A 15,947-nucleotide genomic window follows, 5' to 3' on the forward strand; every position below is an offset into this window, starting at 1 on the left:
ACACACACACACACACACACACACACTGCTGTGCCATGAAGAGCAAACTACTGCTTCTGATACTATGGCAATTCTATTTTAATGAAAGGGAAAAAAACTATCATTGTAAATACTTACAGCCCCACTACAGTTCCTTGCAGAAGGGTGTCACACTGAAAAGGAACTGATTCTAAACATCCAGGGCTAAAAAAATCAATTTTGACAGCAGTAGCAAAAGTAACAACAATGACAAACAAAGAGACAGTACATTTTAACCTACATTATATTTATTATGGAAAATGAAATGCAAAAAAACATAACTGAAAATTTTTTGAGAGTAAAACTAAGTCATCAGTGGAATTTCATTGATTTATCCATTCAAATATCAAGTCCAAAATGAGGGTGGATATGTAATTCCAAGATCTTGATCTATCCTTACATAGATCATAACATTTCATCTTTTTTCCTAGGAAATGAGTTTTCATTGGTAAGTCAATTTCCGCATATTGAGGACTTTCTTGAATAAACCATTTTATGACCTTTGTATATAGATATCATGAAAAGATGTAACTTTAGATTCTAATATTGCTACATTCATAAATGAAATTTCATTTTGAATATTACTGTTTCTTCAGCGATTTAAGACTTCACTACACTCTTGGTCTCTCTCAGCTGGGTATTTGACACACAAGTGATTCTCACATCAACATCTTTAATTCTTCTGAGTGGCGTTTAAATTAATACACATCTTTCACAACGATCACATAAATACATCTTTCAAACAAGAGTAAATATTGATCAGCATCAAGATTTCAGGTATGATACTCTTATAAATATATTTTTAGTAGTTAAAAAACACAAGCAGTTACAGCTGTAATTGTAGTGTTCTTATGGTTGACTGGCCTTTCATTTTTATCTAACATACAAAGATGGCACATTCATTCTCTCAAACATGAATATATTAAATGGCATTATTAACCTTTCTACTGAGAAGTGGTTACATTTGCACTTTGCTGCAAAGAATTCTCTATTAATGGACAATTGTGGTATTTCCATTCATATTTTCAACCTAATATGCAGCCAACACCATTTTTAGTGTCAAGGAATTGGAGTCAAATCATGTTAGGTTTTAGCAACTAGATCAGACCTTTTGATCTCTAATGGAAAATTTCCTTTTAGAAGAGACAAGAGAAACTCAACATCAATTCACCGGTGGGAACTGTGGCAAGTTGGCAGATGTTGTCCAGTGTGGACATTTGCTGACTAATGTCTTGTTATCTAGTCCACATAGTATTACCTGTTACCAATAATACCAATCTGAATCCTCCTTAAGGAACTCCCAATGGCTCATATCCTATTATCCCACCAACAACATCTGTAACTTTTAATAAGTTTTTGCTCTTTTGACATCTCTTTGGTGTTGCTAAACATTGTTTTGCTGATGTCAGAAGAATGCCTGCAATCATTTCCCACTTTGAGTGATTATACATACATTCTTCTGAAATCTATATTATTTTGAATATACCTCCAAAAAACATGGGCTTTTATCAGCCTGTGCAAATAAACACACTAATAAATGTACAACTGGAGTCTACAAAACGTAGTTGGTTTCCCCAGTGTCACTTCCAGATGTAAAATTAGGTGCTTAAGGAACAGCATTAGACCTCTGAAGCTGCTCGGGTACCAGTTTATGCCTTAGTAAGGTGCTAACTGGATTTTTGTGGTCCAGTGGGACTAGTCTTTCCTAAGCACCAAATCTGCTACTAGGGAGTAACTCCATTTAATGGGGAGCATATAGTCCAATATTAATGTACGTAAAACAGAATAGTCATGGAAATATGCAGTTTTCAATTAGTTGTATATAATGACTTAAATATACCAGTATGAATACAATGCATTTATGTGTGCATATATATGTGGGTAAGCTATGTACAGTTATGTATACATTTTTATGTGTAGAAATGAAAACACACATCGAATAGCCCTTTTGAGGCTTTTGAACAACTGTTTCATCTTCCTGCTTTCCTGTAACTTCTTTGAGGATTTAGATAATTCATACAAGGTATGTACACAATCACACCCATAGTATGTACATTCTAGTCACACACTTAACACAGAGAGGATGTGTGAGGAATGTAAATCATCCTGGTGGTCAAAGAACTGACCTTACCTGTGACTAATGGCATGGTTAATTAGCCCTGGCATATTTAGTAACATGCCAATGTACTGATTATTATACTCAGCTTTTGTGATAGTTATGTTACCTATTCTTGGATGATTAAAAAAAACAACAGCCCTTTCTGACCTTCAAAAATGAAAGGACAAATCCTGGTACTGAATACACATGCACACTTCCATTGGCTTTATTCATTTTCATATGTGCCTACCTGATGACAGAACTTGGTCTTAAAATGGGATACAGCATATTTTTTCTACACATAAAAATAGAAAACCAACCACTCACAGACTGTACACACTTACAGAATATACTGACAGACCACAACCAACTACAGTATTATGCACAACATATTGTTCATGTGTTAGTACAGCAGAGATAAATACATTTAGAAATTTAGTAATTGTTGAGTATATTTTGCTCTTGAGTTTTCAGGCTCTGTTGCCTTTCTTGACCTCAGTGAAAGGTCTCTCCAGATGCTCTTAAAATAAGAATTAGTCTCTCCTCTCCCCTGGGGATTAAGGAGTATGACTGTAATACTGAAATCTCCTAATTTACTAATATCATTTTAAGACACAGTGGAAAACATTATGAAAAATAATTTACTCAGAGATGTAGTCTAAAATAAATGCTAAGGAGTCTAAACTAAAATCACGAATCCTCTCCTAGTCTTTCAATATAGTTTTCTCTGTATGTAGTCTTCATATATTAAAAGCAATGATATAAATCAGAAAAATCTGCTTAACTGCTTAAAAGTTTTGCTGAAGAATAGACACTTAATTTTGAAAGTAACAAAGAGTAATGCTGGCAGCAATGTCAAAAAGCAAGCTGTAATTTTTACTCCAGAAATAAGTGGATGACATTCCCACATCTTAAGATCGAGAAAGAAGTTAGCATTTCTCTCCCATTTAATTCTCCTTAATACACTTCAGTCACTAGGGTATCTCTCATTGTAATTATCACTATGCTGGCTGCTACTCAGTGTATTTTTCTGAAGTGTAAAATATGTGATTTTTCATTCTTACTGTTTTGCAGTCAATTGATTTTGAGTTTGAGCCCAAAAAGACACTCGATGAAGAATTAGTTTTTAGGAACTCACATTTGGAACATCATTTTGTGTAAGGCCTTATTTGAGGCCCCTTTCGATGAGTACTCATGTTTTAGTTATTTTACATTTGGGAACCCATTTTTCATAGCTAAGGCTGGTAATCCCTCAGGCGGAGTTAATTGAATTGCTTTTCTACATGCTCCTGTCCAGGAAGAGTAATTTTCAAGGTTTAACCCCTCCATTCCAACCATGTTTCCTGTTCGAGCGGTCTTGAGTTCTGAGTTAGCAAGACTTTCTGACTCCTTTTCTGTCTTGGTTAGCATTCAGACAGAGATGTTAAGCACATTCCTACTAATGCTCACTAGTGCTGCAGCTCTTTATGGAGCTTCTACACAAGTTTTTTCCAGCAAGAAAGCAGAAATCATGCCGCTCTTATTATATCATTTGGTTACAGTTAGTCTTCATGGAGCAAACCATGCTATACAATGGTGTGCCCATAATAGATGCATTTGCTGGTATAACTGCCTCTGTTTGGCACATTATTGCTTGGCTTTAACTTCATTTTCAACAGTCTTTATTCTCGTGATGAGTATCTGAGATATCTGGGTCTTAGGAAAAACACCAGACTTGTGAATGACATCTTGTTGCACCATTCTGGGCTCCACAGTCATTTCACCAAGGCCCATGGTTATTTAAATGTCCTTTATTGTTATCAGCATTGCCTTGATTTACCTAATAGCCAACAGTACTTTTTCAGACTTTTTGTTGGTTCTATCTACACATATATACAGATGTATTGGATTTACTTTGAGAGAGGTTATTTGGTTGTGGCAAGTGAGTAGTTTAGCTGGTGAATGTTCACAGTTAAAAGTAGCTGTAATGACCTCTGGCAGATGTCACTGATTACTTGTGAGACAGAATTTTTCCACCTCAATCCATCTTCATTCATGTCCTTGGACATTGCAAATCAAGTGTATTTGATTTCTGTAGCCAAGGAACAATTTTTTTCCCCCAAGAGTAGGATAAAGTTCATGGAAATCTGGTCCCATATTGACAAGACTATTTTCTTCCCCTTTTTCAAAAATTCCTAACATTTTGTAGACATCCTTAAGCCCAAGTGTCTGCACAGATAACATTTATAATTACTCAGCCAGTTGCAGAATTTCATTAAGAAGGATATAGTTACAAGGATGGACAGGAGATTTGGCCTATCACCTGTCATTTGCCAGGTGGCAGTAGCTGACCCACATTTGGAGAGATTCAACCAAAAGGGCCACACAAGGCATCAAAGAACATTGTTAACAGGAAACAAAATGCTCTGATGTGAATATACGATAGCAAATACTGAAGCAGACATGGACAAGACTTTTGACTCACTGTGTAGACAAAGCAGGGGTGGGGAACAAGATGGTCAGCTAATGTAGCCAAGATACTGCTGAGTTCACTGTATTATTATCACAAAGGGAAATTCACAGGCCTCATTTCTCAAATACCACTTAGGACAAAGCAGGAGAGTAAACAGTGTTATCTCCATGGCAGCATTATAGACAATGAAGAAATCAGGTGGGTAGAGGCCCATAAAAGGCTGCTAGTGCCCAAATTTCAGTACAAACACATATACATATATGCAAACCTTATCTTAATATACTATTTTTCTTTATGCTCATTTTTAAAAAGTAGACAAGGGATGTGGTGAACTATATGGTACTAGAAATGGACACATTTTTTAACACTTGCACAATATGTAGGAGGAATAGAAGACAATTGCTCACATTTTGGCAGCGGAACAGTAACAGAGTAGACACAGTGAAGCCCAAACCATTTACATGAACAGCATACTCACATGTACCCTCTGTAAACAAAGCTGAAAGTTACAACATATTCTTCATGTGGTATATACAGGTATTCCCAGGATGATAGGAACTCTCAGAAATGAGAGGAATAACATTAGAATACACTAGGAACAATAACAAATACTCTGGGATGCAATCAAGAGCCACTTTCCTCTTCAGCTTTCTACTTTAAGATGGGCAAGCTCCTATTAAAGATTTGGTTACAAAATTCAACCTCTAGAGTATAAGATATGCATGCCTATCCAGCCCAGTCTATTTTAATTTTGATATTTAACCTATTACATGAAGAACACTGGTATTCAAAATAATGAATATCAGACAAGTCTAAAGACTGAAAAATCATAAAAAATCAAATTAAATAGAGCTGAACTTGTCAAGGAGGAAAACATGCTAATATGTTGTATAAATGTCTCATTTTGGATAAAAACAAAAAGGTTTCTGGTTAACTTTGACCAAACAAAATGTTTTCACCTTATGCTACTGATCCAAAAACACCATAAGGTTAATTAGGATTTTACTATATGTAAAGTAGTTGGGCTGTGGTGTGGCATCAGAGCCAATAACCGAGAAAGAGATAATTAGAAAAGTACTGAAGATAAACATATGGTGGCTAAAGTGATGACACTTTTCTTATGGTAATTAAAACAGAAAAATCAGTATTTAAACTAAAAATTCTAATATTCACAGGGTAAGCCAGATAGCATCTTAACATTTTAAATGTGTCATTATCTTCCAGATATCTACACATCTCTTACTAGTGGTTTTAGAAATATTTTCTATTTATTTACTTAATAAAATATTTCCACAATGAAAATGCATTAAAAGGGAATAAAACATATTGAAAAGAAAGAAGAGGCAAAAACAAACAACTTTCAACCCAGTGTATGTCATGCTGGAAGATAAAGAGCAGCCGGACCAGTTCCAAGGGTCTGCCATGAGAATTCTTCTGCAACTTCATTTGGTGAGTGAACCTAAGGGGTCACAAAGGAGGGACTGAATGTCTGTACAGAGTCACAGATTGAAGTGAAGGACATTTTTCAAGTCAAGGTTTTACGGTGGGAGTTCTTGGGGCATCATTAGGCAAAAATACTGCTGTCTTGAATGACATCCTGTCTTATTGATCCATTTGATGATATACTTCTGTTACTATTTTGAAAAGCTGTTCCTTCTATAAGATTCAATAAGCCACAAAAGAACTCTTTTGTACTATTCGGTATAATTTGTACTATTATATAGTATTATGTACTATATATAGTATTTTGTACTATTCTGACAATCCCTCGAGAGTGGTAGAAGTTGAAAAGTGAAGAATCAAAGACTAAAAAGTAAAGGTTAGTTCCAGCACCAAAGAAAACAACGTAAAGTTACCACATCAAACACGGAGTCTTACCTGGGGAGACCCAACTACACCACCAAATTCAGCTTTGATTAATGTGATTTTTATTAATTTGTTTATTTAATGTGCAACAAATGCCTACAACTCTGAGGCCTCTGCTTCATTGAACTATTTATAAATCATGTGGTTTCTCCAAACTCATGAAAATAAATACTATTCCTAGATGCCGAATTCTTCCTTTTCTTCTATTTTAATGCAGGAACGGCCTGTTCCAGCCACTTCATGGCAGAGGATTACCTGGGGCCCATCCATCTGGAGTTGGTACTGTTGACAGCTGCTACTGTGTACACAGGCTGTTCTGTGTGTATACACGGCACGTATGCCAATGAGTGAGGGAGGCAGCCAGTGAGAGAGGGAGGGCGAAAGCCAGTCTGGCAAAGGCATCTCCCACGGAAGTGACAGGACACTGATACAAATGGGTGCTGAAGGCCAGAAGAGAGGGTTTTAGACTACATCTCAAATCATTAATAGTGGTTTGCTTGCTGTTTTGATGGTAATTTCTACTTTAAATAGTATCCTTAATAGAGGCCAATTGGTAAGGAACCTGAAAAATGTAACTTACTAAAAAAATTGTCTGTTCCAACTACAACAATTGTGATTACCATTCTCAGACTCCGAGAAGGCTGCGACTTGCGCAGGCTTCAAACATAGTCCAATTGCTTTGAAAGAAATCAATGGCTATTTGCCAATTTAGGCTGTGCTCAGGGTAGCTTGGGGTGTTAAAGTTCAGGTACGATTTCCCCCCATATATTCAGAATCTGCAGAAGAATTTAAAAAAAACAACAACTAAAACAGAGATTGTGAGTTCACAGCACAAATGGCATTTATGAGTCTCTGGAGAGAGGATACGTGGACAGACACTATTTTCCAGCTCAAGGAGAATTAGCTCAGAGGGGCCATCCAGCGAGTGCCCCCCTGACATCTAACAATCTGATTTCCTAAATGTAAAATGGAGACCAGCACTGTCCCTACAGTGAATCTAGGAGGGGCTGACTTCCCAGGTTCCTAGCTACTCCCCAGTTCCACACTACCTCACCTCTCAAGCCACTGCCGTTCCTCCCAGGCCAGTGCCCTGTAAGACACTCCCGGGTCTCAGGGACATACTCTTCCTCTGGAGACAGGTGAGCGCTGAGCTCAAGCAGGTGTCTATGTTCTCAAGAACCATGGCCCACCCAAAGGTCAAAACTGTTTCAGAAGAGGCCTCTTCTGTTATTGGGCTTGAAGGATGAAATAGGATGGCACTTCTCTTAAAATCAAGTTTGCAGAGGTTACCTTTTCACTGCAGATTAGAAACCTAAGCAATTAAATGATATTAGTCAACATACAAAAACTAAGGAAGCTTTGTTCCATTTGGTGTTGACTAACTTTCTATTAGAAGCCACTGAACCAAATCCAAAGAAAAACACAAACTGCATCCTGTTCACAGGAGTGGAAATTAAACATATTGTTTGTGTTACTCAGGAGGCTTTCTCTTTTTAATATAGAAAAAAAAGTGTTTGGTAATCAATTGTTTATAATTCCTTACCAGAACCTTAACATTCTCAGAAGAATGTTTTTGGAGAACACCTCTAGAACACACAATTTGGTATTATCAATAATTTGACTCTTTTAAAGAATTCAGTTGCATGTACTTCCTCTAGGGTAATGAAAGATGAATCTAATCTTGTCAGAATCAGAGATATATTCTGCCTTCAGTGCAGGAAAATCTGTACATTAATTCATATTTTATGTGGGCAGTATTCATATTCAAAAGCTTAGCTAATTCTAATATAACTTTCTGACATTTATGAACTGGTATAACACAGTTTATAAAAATGGTTATCTGCAGATGTTTATAAATATTAATTAACAATTGGTATTTTATGCATTTAAATACTTTTACTTAATGTCATCTGGTCTAGGAAAGGGTAAAATTTGTTTCAATTTTTTACATTGAAGTTCTCATTACCTACTTAAGTTTAATGTGGTAACAGCATTCTTATTGCACTAGAACTAGAAAGTATAACAGTGTTTTTGCTAATAGTGTTTTTGCTGTTTTTAATATAAAGCCGAGATTTTAGTGGAAATACCAGTGTGATAAATTGAGGGAGTAATAGTACAAAATGACATATGTATAACGGTAATGCTAGTTCTACAAGCAACGTCTTATTTAAAAACCCAGTGAATATTATTTCCTCTTAATTAAGAAGCTTGTTTCTTTTCTCTTGTTCTTTCTTTTGTAATAAAATTACATTTTCACTTATGGAACCCCAGTCAGAGGACCCAACAATTCTCAACAGGAACTCGCTACTGTTAATACTCGCTTTCTCTTCCTGGACGCTCAGAAAAAGCTACGCAAGCCTTGACACAGACAGACACTTGGGAACACCGTTAGGTGCACACAACGGCTCCCAGAAATGCTCCCTGTCAGTCCAACACCGAGGAAGGCGCAGGGCGCACACAGCAGCTGGGGCGCCGGAAGTTCTGCAGCATGGCCTGGAAAACACCGTGCTGCCTCCCTTTCAGCTTTCGGTTGGAGGAAGTATCTGAGGAGATGGACCTGCGGGTCTGGCTGCTTTGAGCTTTGATTAATTTCTCGTGTTCCCTGATTTGTCTTTGTAAATGGTTCTGGATGGCGACACCCAGGGACTCTGGGTCCAGGGAAGCACCATACACTTCCCAGGTCATGCCCTGCTCATCCCACACAACGTCCCTGACGCGCCTGGACTGCTTCAGCTGCAGCCTGGAGTCGGCGCCAAGCTGCTTTTTCTTCTCCCCTGGAGTGAGTCCCACCTGAGCAGCAGCTGCCGTCACGTTTAACTTCTGCTCCTTGAGGAACTCGCTGACCCGGCTGGCCCGGCGCGGGCTGGCTTTGGCCAAGCGAGAGGGGGTCCTCTTCCCAGAACTCGGACTGGAGTCGCCCACAGACTCGGATGGCAGGCTCAGGCTCGTGGCTGTCTTGCTCTGCCTATTTTCCTCTGTGCTGCCCTCCTGGTTCTTTCTAACCGGGGAGGGAGTGCGACTGGCAGCTGATTCTGTGCCTCCACTTTCTTGAGACTTAGGATTGAGCAAGAGGTTTTTGGCCTCTGCCCTTGCCCTCACATCAAGGACGTGGGTGCCCCTAGATTCTTGTTTTTCCACTGTCTGGGGAGATGCAGGCTTCTCTCTTGCATCACCTAATTTATTAGCGGTATCTGAGCTGCCAGACTGGTCAGCTTTGCCCATGTGACTGCAGGAGTCTGAGAGTTTGCAGTCTGAGTCTGTTTTGTGTCCATCAATGGGCTTCACTGCAAACTCAGATGGCTTGATTTCAAATTTCCCTGACCCATGACTTGTCTCAGCTTGACTTCCTGCCCTGGTAGAAATCTGGTTAAGGGGGCTGACTTTCATGGAGCTAGGACCAGTACCTGAAAGCTCTTTAGAGCTGGGCTCTTGCCCTGCTGGAGTCGTTCCTGCTGACTTCCCATCTGCATATGTATCCTGTGCACTGCTGGATGCCACATTAGTTGATGAGGCTTTAAGGACCTCACCTGGTAGGCTCACCGATTTACTTTCTCCCTGGGAAGCTGTGGGAATACCTGTGGCTGCCTGGATGTGCACAACTGGCATGATGCCAGGGCACTGCCCCACCTCCTGGGAGAACAGGGTGTTGTCAGACAGTTTCAATTTGTGGTCCCCACTGCCACTGCCAGGGCAAATGACATGCAGCTGCTCTTGTTCGAAATGCTCAGGAGCAGGGATTTCCTTTAAGAATGCAGTGAGGATGCTGGGGCTGGTGGAGACGGACCTGCTTTCCACACTTGCCACGGCCTGCACCTCTGCATCCTGCTGAGCCCTCCTGGGAATTTCCTTGATGTCACCGGTAGCTTGGCTGGTCATTGTACTTGCTTCCTTGAACCTGGACACCTGAGGCTGGGCTGGTAGCAGCACCTTCTCCGGCTCTGGAGGAAACGTCAAAACTTTGCTAGCGAAGGGGTTTGCTTGCTGTGTCACAGAAGTCACGGTCTGGGTGTCTGGGGCAGTGGCGGAGCGCTGTTTGTCCTCTGAACATCCACCTTCTCTTGCTGGAGAGTCACAGGACCTTGTCTGGGAGTTGTAAATGCCTCCCTGCCTTTCCCCTTCAGGTCCACCTATGGGAGAGGAGGCATGACCGGCCACTCCTGTGGCTGCATTTACAGTTTGCACCATTTCCTGGGTTGTCTCTGGACAAGGAAAATCACAGGACACTGGATCTCTGCTGCTATCCCAGGTGCCTCCTGTAGGACAACCTGACGTCTCAGGTCGCTCTTTATCTGAGGTTCTCTGTGACTTCACCAGGCTAGCTTCTGGTTCTGAGGAGAGGCTGGCGCAGGGCCAGACATCTGGGGAGGCCCGGTGGGCGTGATGGCTGGCTGGCATTGTGACTGTGTCACGGATGAGATCCTTTCCTGCTGTAGAACACAGGGCTGGCGCTCCCGGCTGGCTGCTCCCTGGCAGCTGGGTATTGCCAGGAGAGTTGCATGTGGGAGACACTTTTTCCACCTCATTGAGAATGCCAGGAGAAGACATGTCTGGCTGGGTGGTCTCATGCTCACAGGCCTGCATCAGGGCCTCAGCAGCTGCCCTGGGGCTGAGGTCTGGTGCTGCAGAAGGACCAGAAAGGCCATTGGTGTTCTTACACAGGAGGGCTGGCTGAGGCTGAGGTGAGGCAGCCCGCACCTCTCCTAGATCCTCTTCTTTTCCAGAAGCTGTGATCAGAGAAGTCTTCGTCGATCTCAGAAGGTCAGGTACAGTCCCCATGGAATTTCTCTTCAAGAAAACCTCAGAGCTCTCCCCTGATCAATGCTCCTACTGGGAAACAGTTGTTAGCTCTACAGTTGTTAGCATGAAAATGCAGTCAGCAGTGACTCCTCTGAAGGGCCAATCTGAAAATCAAGGAAAGAGTACCATTACTACTGCACAGCAGTTAAGGATTGAAAATACACCAAACTGTCATTTGTAAAAGATCTTACAAGCACATTAAACCTCTTCCTCCCATATCTGTTGATATAAAAATAGATCTTGGGAAGAAAGATTTTAGAAAAAATATTTTAATTATACAAATATTATTTTGATACATTAGTTTCTGCTTGCATCCCACTGCCGTCAAGCAAATAGGTTTTTAATGTAGTTACCTAAGCATTTGAAAAGTACCCCAAAAGTCATTTGTGTAACCTGATTTACCAGATACCAGAAAATCCTGTGAAGCTACTGTTATCAAACCAGTAAGTACTGAAACAGGCCTACAAAGATACATGAATTAGAATACCTAGAAATAGAGCCACATATAAATGAAGATTTAATATATGACAAGAGAGCCATTTCAATTTAGGGGCAAAAGGGTAGATTATGTAATATAAGGGGGTGGAAAACTGTTTATTCATCTGGAAGGAAAGAAAACTATATCTTTGTCTTATCCCATCTCCAAAAATAAATCCTAGATGGATTTAGATGGATTAAATGTTAAAATGTAAATTAATTAAATAAATAAATCCTGTAAGAAAATCTAGGAACCATAGGATAATCTAGGGACAAGTAGGGTGGGCCTCTTTTGGCAAAGCAGAGAATATAGGAACTCTGAGAAAAAACATACAACCAGATGGCAGGATAAAATGCAAACGTTTGGCATGGCCAAAGATACTATAAAAAATACAATAGAGTTGAAAAAAAATGTTTCCAACCATAGAGAACAGGGAAAAATATCTATAATAAAGCAGAAGCTCTCAAAAATTTACAAGGAGACAAAATGGTTCATTGGCAAAAAATGGATAAAGAACATGAAAATGTACCTTGCAAGACAGGAAATCCAATAGCCAACAAGCTTATGATCAAATTCATTTGTAGTCAAAGAAGTGCAAATAAAGAATGAGATTTTATTTTACAATATTTGCACTTGCAAAAACTAAAAAAAAAAGTGACAACACTATGGCCTGAGGATACCTAGTGAAAGTAAGTATTTTTATTAACTGTACGTGCAAATGTGTATTATAGCTTTCTTAGGGTAGCAGTTTTAGGTTTTAAAGCCAGAAATATACATCTCCTTGACCCAGTGATCCCAACCCTATCAACAGAAATAAAATATCTGCCATATATAGATATAGATACAAGTATGTTTATTGAAGGACTATTTGTAGAAGCAAAATAACTGTAAACAAACTGACCTCCATGTATATGGGGAAAGAGTAGAATAAATCATTACATATCTCTACTGTACAACATAATGAAACCATTAAAAGAAGCATTTAATTAGGCTATAACTTCATTTGGGAGGGGTTTCCCCAAGGTGTGGTTGAATGAGAAAAGCAAGGTACAGAAGGGTATATGCATTTTCACTTTTGTAAAACAATGACCTAAAACTCTACATATGCATGTGGGTGTGTGTGTACAAATATGTTTGTATATGACTATATAATTCTAATAATATTCAGAATGAGACATATTAGATGTTAAATAGAGGGAGTATGATGAGCTGGAGACAGGGAAAGAGAGATGGAGGCATTCAAAGGTGGGAAAATACTTAATTTAAAAAAGTTGATCTGAATTTTAAAAAGTATAACCAGACACTAGGTGATGTGGTTAAAGCAATGGTTCAGAAATTAATGGATGACTGTGTTTTAATGTTATCTCTATCACCAATAGGCTCTGCAACCTCACTTAATCTTTCTGGACCCCAAACAAACTCACTGGCAAAGTGAATTACATGATTTCTAAGTACCAAAACACAAGGATCCTACTTCATTGCATGTGATAGCTAATAAGTTAAATAGCACAATCCTAACTCAGCATCTAACAGCTCAACATAAGGAAAGGAGAATCTGGTTGAGCCCAGTTTAAAAAAAATACATTATTTCATATTTTGGTTCAGTGTTATCACTGATCTGCTATCACATGAAACCTAACAAAAAAATCAACTCATCTTCTCCCCCAAATCAGCTCTTCCTTCTAATTTCATTATACATATTAATGGGCTGAATATTCTCATCCTTGCTCTTTACTGCTTTCTGTTCATTCAAACCACTTCCCCGGGTGTATATTCTATTTCTTCCTTACTGGAGTTTTCTATTGCCCTTACCGTGCTTCAAACCCATCTTTCCCTCTTTCTATTTGCATCTTTTTTATATCTTTCCTCCCATTCGCCATCCTCCTCAGAACAGTCTACCTATTCTTCAAAGCACCACTATCTCATTTAAGGCCGCTAAAGACTTCAAGTTGGGAAGTTTCTTTTCCTCTTTTTTAAAATCCTACAGCTATGGTCATCTGTGTCCTTTGCATTGTGCTTTTTGTGCAGTTTTCCTACCTTTGTTACTTGTGAAATGCCTTGTTTCTCCAAAAGTACTTAAAGCTCCAGGAGGGAAGGGAGCAAGCATATTGATTCTTTTCTGCTCACCCCACAGGACAGGGCCTTCTGCATGAGTGTTAACTGATCCTGTTTCCCTCCAAAGTAGCCATTATTAAAGCCTTGCGAAACTTCAAAATAATAGGAAGTTTTTAACCCACGGCATGAAATACTAATGAAAACACAATTAGAATGCTATTTTTGGAAGTAACAAAATGGTTGTAACTTATGAAACATTACGTATCTGCAACCCAGGTTTAGACAATTAAACCAAGCACATTGGACACCCACTACAAAAAGCTGGAAGGCCTCATAAAGCCAGGAGCTCAGAGCATCTCTTGTGTTATATGGCTGGAGCCAAGAAATCTGGTTTGCCAAAGAGGGCTGTGAAATATGAACAACTCAAAGTTCAGCAACTGAAGGTAGACTTAGAAAAAGGTGAGAGATGTCATAAAACTCTCAGAAGTTACTGCATTTACTTCCATTTCCCATAGCTAGCTAGCTGACTGTACTAGTTTACCTTTGAAAGGATGTTTTCTTTTGCTTGCTTTGTTAATAGAGGTTAAATTATCCATCAATTCAGGAATCAAGAAGAAAAGTCCGGATTGCTTGGCTAATACCCGTAATTTGAAATCTCTTGATTCATGGGTAGATAGAAAATCAACACTACTCTCAAACATCTCTGCTAATATAATTGTCATAGCATCCCTATGAGACAAGGAGAGGCTTCCTAAACTCTGAAACAACCCTCTTTCTCCATGTCCCCTTCCCCTCTCCAACCAAATAGCAGAAATCTACAGTCTCCAAGAGGTTAGACAAATAGGAAACTTTAATAGCATAATTACTTAGTGGTTTAGTCCCGAGTATATGTCTTTAATATGTCAGAATCCATTATGATAAGATTTAATAATCTCTAAAAATGAGGTTGCAAAAGGTGGCCCCCAGACTGAAATGAATCCCTTCTGCAAGGATGCATGTTTGTGTCTTGAAGTTTTCCATTCCCTTCCTTTTCCCTCCTTCCCTTCTCTCATTACCTCTCCCCCCATCCTTTCTCTTTCTTTGTCTTTTGAATGGAGATCTTTCATAATGTTCCAGATTTCTCTCTTGCTTCTCTAAAATCTTAGAAGGTATGCATTTACAGATAACAACCACAAGATGGTGCTGATGAGGGCCAGCACCCTTTGTAGCCAGGGACTCATGGTGGCCAATTCCTTACCTACCCTATTTTACTCTTTTACATGATTTACTTGCTCCCGTGCACAGCTAAATTTGAGAACTTTTTCTAAGAGCGCTGACAAGAGTAGATTTCACAACCTTATTTTTAGCCCTTTGAGTGCAGTTCGGTATGGCGTTCAAAAAACATGGACCCTGGGGCCAGAATCCCTGGATTAGAATAGCAGTTCTGCTGAGCTAGCTCTAGCTCTGTGTGCTTTGACAAGTAACTTAACCTCTCAGGGCACCCATGTAATCTATAAATTGAGGATACTGGTATTGCCTCATTGGAGGCAATTTGTGAGGATGGGATGTTTAGCATTTTGAAAAACAGCTATTTCACACATATTAAGCACCTGTGTTAGTCTCTTTAAAAAACCTCAGTATTTAAGCTTTAATCTGTGTTAAAGAAAAAGTTATTTTGACACATGTTAAATGGTAAGGAAGACTTTATTCAGGACTACTATGATAGGTGTCAAGACTATTACAGTAGAGGAGAAAGATCAAGTTCAATTTCAATGCCAAATACAGCTAGGACAAGTGGGGATTTATAACCAAGTTGCATGTTAGGGGCTGGCATTGGTGGATGGAGACATCAGAGCTATGGAGACTCATGCTGAAGTCAGGCCAGGTTGGAGGGTGATGGGAAATGAAGGATTTGATTGGCTGTTGGGGGTAATCAGATATTAAGGGTGGGAGGGTTCTTTCTAAACTGGCTTAGTGAGACTCCTGCCAAAACTGAACTACGTAGGGACAGACATGGAAACCCAAGATTGAGGCCTAGTCGAGAACAGGGCTTGGAGGAACCTGATCAAAGTTTGGTCAGGGAGGGAGTCTGTCTCTGCACTGGTGAATGTGGATTTTCTTGTAAGGCTCTATGTAGCTTCATTATTGATTCTCTCCGAATCGGTCATGAATCACACAGAAGCTAATGGTATCTCTAAGCAAGT

General features: G+C 39.5%; 1 protein-coding gene across 4 annotated transcripts in view; it reads right to left on the reverse strand.

Moving 5' to 3' along the window:
- Positions 1–248: 248 nt before the first annotated feature.
- GPRIN3 (GPRIN family member 3) overlaps positions 249–15,947 on the reverse strand; it is a 70,288-nt gene continuing 54,589 nt past the window's right edge. For all 4 annotated transcript variants that reach the window (XM_036922100.2, XM_036922096.2, XM_036922097.2 and 1 more), the window contains one exon: positions 249–11,335. In XM_036922100.2, coding sequence (XP_036777995.2) covers positions 8,859–11,210 — 2,352 coding nt within the window. In that variant the 5' untranslated portion in view covers positions 11,211–11,335 and the 3' untranslated portion in view covers positions 249–8,858. The remainder of the gene's footprint in view (positions 11,336–15,947) is intronic.

This window comes from Manis pentadactyla, chromosome 5, assembly GCF_030020395.1.
Source record: "Manis pentadactyla isolate mManPen7 chromosome 5, mManPen7.hap1, whole genome shotgun sequence".
NCBI lineage: Eukaryota > Metazoa > Chordata > Mammalia > Pholidota > Manidae > Manis > Manis pentadactyla.